The 10,110-nt window shown below is 58.5% G+C and overlaps 1 protein-coding gene across 1 annotated transcript; it reads right to left on the bottom strand.

Annotated features, from left to right (window-relative positions):
- Nucleotides 1-7,119: 7,119 nt before the first annotated feature.
- FOXC1 (forkhead box C1) lies at nucleotides 7,120-9,366 on the bottom strand. The gene is made up of 2 exons (XM_015854501.3): nucleotides 7,524-9,366; nucleotides 7,120-7,339 (listed from the first exon to the last, which is right to left on the bottom strand). The coding sequence occupies exon 1, from the start codon at nucleotides 9,261-9,263 to the stop codon at nucleotides 7,587-7,589; it is 1,677 nt and encodes a 558-aa protein (XP_015709987.3). The 5' UTR covers nucleotides 9,264-9,366; the 3' UTR covers nucleotides 7,120-7,339; nucleotides 7,524-7,586.
- Between the last annotated feature and the right edge of the window lie 744 nt (nucleotides 9,367-10,110).

Here is a 10,110-nt window from a genome sequence, read left to right as displayed (position 1 = left end):
TGCGACCTCCAGCGCATTTTTAGTACTTTCTCCCATCTGAATACCAGCACCCCCCCCCCAGCAATGGCAGCAGCACAGCCCCTGTTCTCTGTGTGCCCTCCAGCCCCTGCTCCACCGCTTCCCCCTGCCTTCCTTTTCTAAGCACTCCTTGTTTTCCCTTCCTGCAGCTTCCCTCCACCCCAGCAACCCATTTCCAGCACTTGAACTCTGTAAAAATTCAGATAACTCGATCTAACTTGCAGTGAAATCGCCTTTTGACCATGCCAAATTAATTCCTAATTGCTGGAATCGCTTTCAGATCAAGCACAGGGGGTTTGCACGCACGCTTCAGATCTTCATTGCAGGGTGTGAGGGGTCACAGAGAACCTTTTAGTCCTTCCCAGCCCCTCCTTCCTGAAGTACCTTCCCAGCCCTGGGGTTTGGGTGCTCTTTTCCCTCTTCCCCCCCCCCCCCCCCCCCTTCAGAATCATCTCGTTCCCCACCCACCTTCTTCCTGTGTACTGTGATTAAACCTCAAACTGGAGCTTGAACCGTCTCAAAAGATGGCTTAAGAAATAAAAATAATAATAATAAAAATTAAAAATAAAATAAAAAGAAGCATTTTAAAAAGAAAAAAAAAAAAAAAGCAACTTCAAGGTGAGTAAATATTTTTGCACTCTCCATGCCAAGGTGCCCGGGTTATCCAGAGGTCACCGAGCCCATCCATTTCCCGTTGGTTTGGGATCTTCCACCACTGATCGCAGCCATCGCTTCAGCTGGGTGCCCCATACACAAGCAGGGCCGTCCTGCAGCCAACCAGAGGGGAGCTCTCATGGGGGAGTTGTGTTTGGTGCTGGATGGGGCACCATCTTGCAGTAAAACGGGGGGGGTATTATGGGGGCTGCAGAGAGAAAGGGCTCTTTGTACACCCTGGCGGCTGCCAGAGATGCGGTGGAAAACATGTAGGGTGCTTTGGGGCATGGGGAAAGGGAACTACTGCTGCACAGCCCATTGGGGCCACTTCATGCAGGTGAGCAGAGTGTGAGCCCAGGGTTGTGGGGCTGCGGGAGTGAAGGGAGAGAAAGAGGGAGGGGTGGGAGCTGCCCTGCTCCGCTCACCCCGAGCCACGGCCTCTGTGCAAAGGGCTGTTGCTGGCATATCTCTATAGCACATGTAATAATTAATAACAATCATCATTTAAAGGAGAAAAAAGAAGAAGAAGGGGGAGAAAAAACGGAAAAAGATAACCCTAAAGCACTTTCCTGACGACGTATTTCTGGGAACTATTTTAGCATACAGTGGTATGGGATGTTCGCAGTAACATCGGCTTGCAGCCCTCCTGTGTGTCACCAGCGCTCCTCTGCCCTCGGTGCTCTCTGCTCGCCCCAACCGCGCTGTGTTAAGAGCCAGGCGGTGCTGTTACAGCCTTTGTGTTGGGGGCAAGGGGGAGCGGCAGGCGAAACGGGTCCTAAACCAAAGGCTCCCTCAGGGCGACTTACAGTTCTTCCTCCAGCCGCGCTCTTTTGCAGTGACCACGGGATCGCGTTTTAAAACAAAGCAAAACGAAGTAAAATAAAACAAAAAGCAAATCAAATCAAACGATGAAAAATAAAATCCAAACGCTCGGTGATATAAGCAGACGATCCTTCTGTACGGAACTCACGCCCCGCTCACAGACCCACGTTCAGTGCCCACGTCTGGCTCAGCGCAGCCCCATTCCCCCCTTTCTCCCTCACACCGTCGCTCCTACCGCGCCGTCGGGTGCACCGCGGCCCCGAACCGAGCCGGACCGAGGGAGCGCTGGATCAACGCAAAACCGTGCAAACAAAAAAGGCTTTCTTCTCGTTTTTCCTCTTCCCCCCGCCCCCCCCCCAACCCCCTTTTCTTCTTTCCATTTCTCCCCCTCACCCCCTTTTTTTTTGTTTCCTTTCTTTCACTTGTTTTCTTTTTTTTAATTTCTTTTGCTTTTATCTTTTTTTTTTTTTTTTTTTTTTTTTTTTTTTTTTTTTTGAGGAAGGTTGGGAAATCACCCTCCCGAAACCCTTTCCCCGGAGCCACCCGCGGGTGCCCGATCCAGCAGGCGGCGGCCCCACACGACTCCGACCCCCCTTCCATTCCCAAAGGGGGCTCCTTCCCCGCAGCCCCCGGCCCCGTCCTCAGCGAGACAAAGCGCCGGGGTGTTCCCCGGGGTCGCGAAGCGAAGCCGCCAGCTCCATCGCGAGGGTGACACCCTCCTCCCTTCCCATCCCTCCCCTCGGGGCAGGGGGTCGCGGTTTGTGGGGCGGGGGCCGCTCTTCCCCCCGTGCCCCCCCATCGAGTTGCCGGTGCTCCGCCGCCCGCAGACACAACAAACGCGGCCCGGAGCACTGAGGCCGGCAGAGCTCCAACGTTTTGACGGGTGGAAGAAAAACATCAACAGATTCCTCGCAACGATCCGGTGCTGGGGGCGAGGGGGGGGCTGCGGGCGGGGGAGAGGTCGGTGCGTGGCGGCGGGCGCTAATTGCGACCTTTGCTTTGTTAATGAGCCCGCTCCGATCCCTCTTACCCCCTCCGTCCCGAGCTACGCCGGCACTGCCCGAACAGCGCTCTGCTCCGGACGGCACCGTCAGCGCTGTTACTTTATCGTTCGGTGGGAAACTTCTCCTTTTTTTCCTTATTTTAGATATTTATTAACAATAATGATAAACTCGAAGTTTGAACACTCGGAAAACAAACTACAGGAACAGAGAGGGGCAACTCTATGGCGCTTCTCTACCCCGAGCCCTTCTTCTCCGAGGCTGTGCCGAGCCGACCTCGGTATCCATCGATTGATGAATATATAATATCATATCGTACATAAATATCCCGAGTGTCATCATTTGTTCTTTCTTTCTTTTTTTTTTTCTTTTTCTTTCCCGACTGGAGGAAATTCGGCTATTTTCAGAGCTAATGATTCTAAACGTGTCGGTTTTCCTGCCATCTCCCCAGCGGCGGAGGCGAAAGGAGGAGGGGGGGGGGATTCCAGTTGGGCGCTCGTTGTTGGCGGTGTCACTCCGCTGCGCTCAGCCCCGACCCCCGGCGCAGGTAGGGGCGCTCCCGGGCGGCCCCACGCACCGCTCCGCTCTGCCCACCCAGAGCGCTCCGAGCTGCGCTGATGCAGGGGGCAGAAAACTGCCGGCCGCCACGTTCCCACGCAGTCCGCGGGCCGCCCGCCGGGGCCGCCTTTCCTCCCCTTCCCCACGCTTTCTAATATCTCTTATTTTTGCCGCACGCGCTTATCGAGCGAGGTTACAAGCCTAGCGGCTATCGGTGCCGAGAGAAGTCTCCGTCCCGCACGCCGCCCGCACCCCGGGGCAGCTCGCGGAGCCTTTGCCCGGTGCGGAGCTGCGGCAGCTCCGACACAGAGCCGCTCCCCCCTCCGCTTCGGCCATTGTTCCTCGCTTGATAAAAAACAATCGCTCGTTAACCCCCGCCCTCCCCCCGGCGGCGGTGCGCTGGGACCGGCGGCATCGCCTCCCCTGACCCCCGTCTCCTTTTCTGTCTTTCTGTCCCCTGAAAAATGATTCCGCGCGCTCTGATTGAATTTTATTCCTTCCTGACCTGGCCCGGTTTTATTGCATGGACACCATCAATCTTGACCTAACACGACGTTTGTTTATGGCTTTGGAAAGAAGCGAATGGCTTTATGAGCGCCGCCGTCATGAAGTCGGGAGGGCTCCGCGCACCGCGGCACCGCACCACCTTCGGGAAGGACGCGCCGTCGGGCAGGAAAGGGAGAGGGGGAAATAAAAGGGGAGAGAAAAAAAAAAACCACAAAACCCACAAGGGAAAGGCGAGCGAGAACCTCCTGACCCGTGGGTTCGGGTCGAGGTCCGGTGGACTAAAACTCGCGCAACCTGCTCTGCGCGCTACCTGCGCGCCCGCGCAGCGACCACTCGGCCTCAGGAGCCCCTGACGGCACCGCCGCTGCCCCTGCTCTCTGCTGCGCTCTTCGCTGTCCTTCCAAAAAACCGCGCATAACAAAATAACCGAGCCGTCGGGCAACCGAGGGGAAACGGGGTGAATTTGCCGACATTTCAATGAGTTCTCACTGAGATTAATTAAAAGCTAACGTTCAATTAGCGGTTATTTCCCGAAATCGATGATTTCTGGCAGAGGACGCGGGAGCATCCATCCCCACGAGGCGCGGAGGTCGCTTTTCTACTACGCTCCTTCTCACGCCATGAGGACGACACAGGAAACCCCGAGCATCGTTACCTCGCGTTCCACTTCACGTGGGCCCCGGCCGCTGCCCTCTGCGCGCAACAAAAGCCCCCGGCAGCGCAAATCCAACCGCGCTCCTCTCAGCCCCTCGTTTTGTGGGGTTACGCGCAGAGGGCAGCGTGCTGCCGGAGGGCAGCCCAGAGGTCACCTATCGCGCCACAGAGCTGCGCTCTATTTTGAAAATACGGCCTCGCTCACCTCGGGGCTCTTTCCATAAGATTTCCGAAAGGGCCCCGCGTTCGTAAAACGCACGTTTGGTAACACGCCCCGTAAGACCTCCAGCCGTGACACGAGCAGTCGCACCGCGTTCTGCCTTTGACCGGGGCTGTGAAGGTGGGGAAGGACTTTAAATCCACATCTTTTCTGCAGTGTGCTTCCCCACTGCTTTTGGTTGTGACCTTTTTGGTGCATAATGCAAACTGCCATTCACTTTAAGAAGAAATTGTATGGAGGAAACTCGGACAGAGGGAAGAATTCCCCCCTTCTGCCCAGGGGGAATTCAGACCTCACACTCCCCTCAATTTCGGTGACAGATAATTAAACACAAATAAGAAACCAACGCGGCCGGCCAAACGGAGCTGTTCCCCAAATTAACAACAACAGTTAGAAGGCGAGATTTTTTTCTTTCCTTGGACAACACGCAAGGCAATAGCTTTTGAGATTTGGCTCAGGCTGAAACACAGTGTGGAGCTGCTCTATGGCTCCGAACCCGCAGAGTGCCCCGCGGCAGAACAGGGCCGATAGCCCCATCCCTCTGCCCAGCGCTGCAGGGGCTTCGCGGAGAGATGCGCGCTGCGCGCAGGGTCATACGGTGGCTCCGTGGTGATGGGACAGGCCCGGCTCTGCGGGGAGACCCACGCAGAAACCGCGCAGCGCCATTTCCATTCACCGCGTTATGGTTCTGTGCGGAGGGGGGAGAAAAAAAAATAATAATAATTAACAGAAATAAATACAAAATAACGAACCCCGCGCGTGCCCTCTGCTGTGCCTTCCCATAGGACCTACGGGAGCGGGAGGGGCCGTCAGAAAGAACCGAGAACCCGGTGGGACATGTCCCTGCCCCCCGCGCAGGGACAGTGAAAGGTACGGGCGGCACTCGTTGGAACTCCTCACGGCCTTGTTCTCTCCCAGCAGAGCAGAGGCACGAAACGAGCCCCACTGTCCTCGCTGTTCCCTCCCGCCGCTTAGAAAACCGGGGGTGCGGGGAGATCGGTGTTTCTGAGCACCGAAAATACCGCGCAATCATTACGTGCAATCGCTGCTCTGCCCTCCCCGCGCCTTAACTTTGATTTTGGCGTTCAATTTCGAGAGAAATACCGATCCCAGGCAGGCACCGCGGGGACAGACCCCGCTTGCCGTCGGAGCTCCATTTTGGGAGGAGAAAAGGGCGAAAACAGGAGCGGGGTGCAGCGCTCGGCGCTGGGAGAGGGGGACCGCCATCAGAAATGGCCCAGAGCGCTCCGCTCCATTTCTCCTTTGCTCCAGCGTTAACACAACGGTAAGGCAGAGCGGGGGGGGCGGGGTGGGGAGGGGGGGCCTCTTCGGACCCAACTCAACAAACAGATAGAAGTAGGGTCGATAATTTCTTCACAGATATTATCACGGGAAAAACGAAATAAAAGCAAAGTATTACACGAAACACTTTAAAAGACTGTGAGCTATTTAAATAAACCGATTGCCAGGCAGCTCTATGCAGTAAACCCCAAAGTCGTTGTACTGAAGGTGCGCTGTGATTTTCGCTGCTCCGGAGAGGAAGAGCTGCCCAAAAGAGGGGCACTGAGGTGAACACCTCTGTATTTATTTACAGTGCAAACTCAGCAATGCGGCAGCAATTACTGCTGAGTGTCGCCTCCTGATAAGAGGCGCTGATAGGAAACGGCATTATCTTGCAAGCAAACTTTAGGCCTTAAATATCTGCAATCGAATCGCCTTCTCCCCAGGTCTGACTGACAGAGCACAGCCTTTCAACTTAATGAATTTATGGCACTTTGGTGGCTGTTTGCAAAGGGGGAGGCGATCCCCAATGCCCGTAGGTCCTTAATTGCAAATTGAGCAGAAGGTGACATTCCTGCTCGGACAGAATGTCAGTCTGCGACCCATTCGTCTACCGTGGCCGTGAAAATAGTTTATATATATTTTTGCCAGGTTTAAAGAATAAGGTGGGAGGAGAGAGATGGGGGGGAAGAATGTTAAAAACTACATAGGATAAAATCTCCCTTCCAACTTTTCCTAAACGAATTCACACCGGAGCAGTGGGGCCGTCCCAGCAGAGTGGGAACGTCCCCAAAGGACGGCAGCGGGGCAGAGCCACAGCAGCGCGACCCAACGCTTCGTTCCCTTCGGAGATCAAGCGCTGCGCTACGGGATCGGCCCCGCTGCCAAGTGAGCAAAGCAGCGATTTCCGTGCCGACGAAAATACACGTTAGAGACTATCTGCCATCTAAGATCCACCGCGGGGTTTAGAAACACACGCGGTGAGTTTCTAGAAATAAATACGCGACCCTTCTTTAAATAGAGACCCACACGCAAATGCCGCTCACAAACACATGGGCAACGCGCAGAGGCCGTCCCGTGTGAGTGAACCGACAGCAGAGCAGGGACCGGGCCGGGGCCGCACCGCCACTTACAGCCATTAATTGGGGAGAAAACGCGTTTGTTTACTTGCCAGCCCCGAGCTGCCCCGGGAGGGTTTTGTTCCCAATGTATGGGGCGAACCGAGAGAGGGAAACACAGCGAGGAAGGGACAGAAATGGGATTTTCGGACCTGACGGTGCCTGGGATTTGCGCGGAGGGGACGCGCGGTGCCATCGCCCAGCGGGAACCACAGAACCCTTCTCTTGTCCTCTCTCTCCCTTTCCAAAATCAAAGCGTGAAAGTATGCAGACGTGGGCAGGGTCATTCCAACTGAACGGTAATTTATTAATAAACAAACAACGCGATACCTTCGGGATATTTTCAACGAGAAAAAAAAAATATTGATAGAATAAGATTAATACAGTTTCCCTTTTTTTTTTATATATATATAGAGTGGAAAAAAAAATTCGGCGTTTCAGTCCGTGTTAACGACACTTCTCGGGGAAGGGGAAACACTTTGTGGCGTTTGGTCCGCACCATCCAACTACGAATTAAAAATAAATTACTATGTGGCAATTTACACTTTCAAACAAGTCCTTGTCCGGGGGGCAGGGTGGGTGGGTGGGTATGGGGTGCGGAAGCGGAGCGCGACGATACCTCAAGGGACTGAGAGCAGGGGGGGAGAGCGCTGCCGGGAAGCGATCAACCAAAAACAAAGCGACACTTACGTGGGAGCGGGCACCGCCGTCCTCTCACCGCCCCGCACTCGGGTTGCGGGCGGCGGGCCGCGCTCAGAACTTGCCGCAGTCGTAGACGAAGGCCCCCGAGGCGCGGTACAGCGGCTGGCTGCCGGGGAAAGCCATCTGACAGCTGCCACCGCCCCCCGCTCCTCCGCCGCCGCCGCTCCCCGCGTTGCCGCCGCCTCCTCCACCTCCGGGCGAGGCGCTGAGCCCCATCCGCGGCGCTTCGAAGACGTCCCGCGGACCGGCGGCGAAACTTTGCTGCGGCCCCGCGTATCCCAGCTCCCCCGCCGCCGCCGCCGCCGCCGCCGCCGCCGCGGCCGCCTGGTTGAGGTACCAGGAAGCCAAGCGACCCTGGTGCGGGTGCGGGTGCGGATGGTGCCCCTCCTGGTGGCCGCCCCCCGCCCCGCCGCCGCCGCCCGGGCCGCCGCCGCTCCCCGCACCGCCGTTGGCCGCCCCTCCGCCGCCCCCTCCGGGCATGGCGTAGTCGGGCAGCGGTTCCTCGGCGGGGCTGGCAGCGGGCAGGTGGCCGCCGGGCCGCTCGTTGCCCCCCGCCGCCGCGTACAGGCTCATGGCCTGCATGTTGCAGTGGTACGAGCCGGCGGCGGCGGCGGCGGGCTGGCCGCAGGGCGAGCCGTACACCGCGGAGCTGTGACCCGGGGAATAGGCGCCGAGCGACAGGGCGGGCGGCAGCGAGCTGCGAGGGGCGGCGGCGGCGGGGGGCAGCAGGCCGGCGCCCAGCTCGGCCGCCTGCGGGGAGCCCCGCAGAGAGGTCATGATGTTGTCCACGCTGAAGCCCGGCCCGTGGTGGTGCGGAGGGGGGGGAGGAGGAGGAGGTGGAGGAGGAGGGGGAGGCGGCTCGGGGCCCTCCATGCCGAGGGAGCGGGCGGCGGGGAGCGCTCCGCCGCGGGGGCTGCCGCCGCTCGAGAGGCTGCTGCTGCTGTCGGGGCTCTCGATCTTGGGCACGGCGCCCAGCGGCGGCGCGGCGCCCTGCGGGGACACGGCCTGCGGCGGGGAGGCCGTGCCGTTCTCCGTCTTGATGTCCTGGATGCGCACCGGCGGCGGAGCGGCCCCGGCCGCGGGAGGGCCCCCGCCCTCGGGCTCGGCGCCGGTGGCTGCGGTGGGCGGCGGGCGCGGCGGTGGAGGGGCATGGTCCTTGAGGTGCAGGCGGTCCTTCTCCTCCTTGTCCTTGACGGCGTCCTTCTTCTTGAAGCGGCGGCGGCGACGCAGGAAGCTGCCGTTCTCGAACATGTTGTAGGAGTCGGGGTCCAGCGTCCAGTAGCTGCCCTTGCCCGGCTTCTTGTCGTCGCGGGGCACCTTGACGAAGCACTCGTTGAGGGACAGGTTGTGGCGGATGGAGTTCTGCCAACCCTGTTTGTTGTCCCGGTAGAAGGGGAAGCGCTCCATGATGAACTGGTAGATCCCGTTGAGGGTGATCTTCTTATCGGGCGCGTTCTGGATGGCCATGGTGATGAGCGCGATGTAGCTGTAGGGCGGCTTCACCATATCCTTGGGCTGCGGCGGCGGCGTGTAGGGCCCGTAGGCTCGGGCCATGCCGCCGGGGTACTGCTCGTGGGCCGGGTGCGAGTACACGCTCATGGGGGCCGGCATGGCCGCGTAGCCCCCGCCGGCCGCCGCCGCCGCCGCTCGGTAGTAGCTCTGCTCCCCGCCGAGGTACGGCACCACGCCCAGGGAGTTGGGGCTGGACACGGAGTAGCGCGCCTGCATGGCCGCCCGGCAGCCGTCCCCCTCCCTCCCTCCCGCCGCGGCGAGCAGCGCGGCCCTTCCCCCTCCACCCTCCGCCGCTCCGCGGGGCCGAGCAGCGCCCGGCGGCCGTGCGGCACCCCCCGCCCCCCCCCCGGCGGAGCGAGGGACGGAGGCGCCGGGCTCCGCTCTCGGTCTGCTCCGCGAGGTGGCCGGGGGGTGGGGGTGGAGGTCAAAAAAAACGGGGTGGGGGCAAAAAAAAAAGGGGGGGCAGCGAAAAAGAGAACGGGGGAAGGAAAAACGAAAATAATAAGAAAAAAAATGAAAAAATGAAAAAAGAAAAAAAAAAAAAAAAAAAGAAAGCAATCGCAGCGGAGAAGGCAGCTCCCAACGCAGGAGGGGGATTAAGGAAAGAAAACCTTTGCGACGCAGTTCCCGGCTCCGCGTTCCGCAGCGAGCTGTTTGCAGCGGGGACCCGGCTCAGGGATGGGTTCTGTTGGGCTTTTTGAAGCGAGCAGCAGCAGGAAAGAAAAAAAATCCACCGTCCGCTCCGCCGGCGGAGCTCCGCGTTTTCACTCCTCTCTCTCTAATTTTCAGTCTCTTTCTCGGTCCCGGGCTGCGTTGGGACGCATCGGAAAAACTCCTGAACTTTTGAGCATCCGTCACCGCCGCGAGAACTTTTTTACGCACTTACGGGTTTCTCCTTCTTTTTTTTTTCCTTCCCTTTTCTTTTCTTTTTTTTTCCCCCCTCTCTCTCCCCTCTCTCTCTCGCTCTCTCTCTCTCTCTCTCTTTTTTTTTTTCTTTTCCTCCTTTTGCAGAGGCTCGGCTCCGCCCCGTCCAATCCGAATGGCCAATTGGGGCCGGGAAACA

This window comes from Coturnix japonica, chromosome 2 (genome assembly GCF_054131305.1).
Source record: "Coturnix japonica strain WE chromosome 2, WE-NBRP24, whole genome shotgun sequence".
Classification (NCBI taxonomy): Eukaryota; Metazoa; Chordata; class Aves; order Galliformes; family Phasianidae; genus Coturnix; species Coturnix japonica.
Note: the sequence above shows the minus strand (reverse complement) of the source record. Positions and strands in the feature narration are given on the sequence as shown.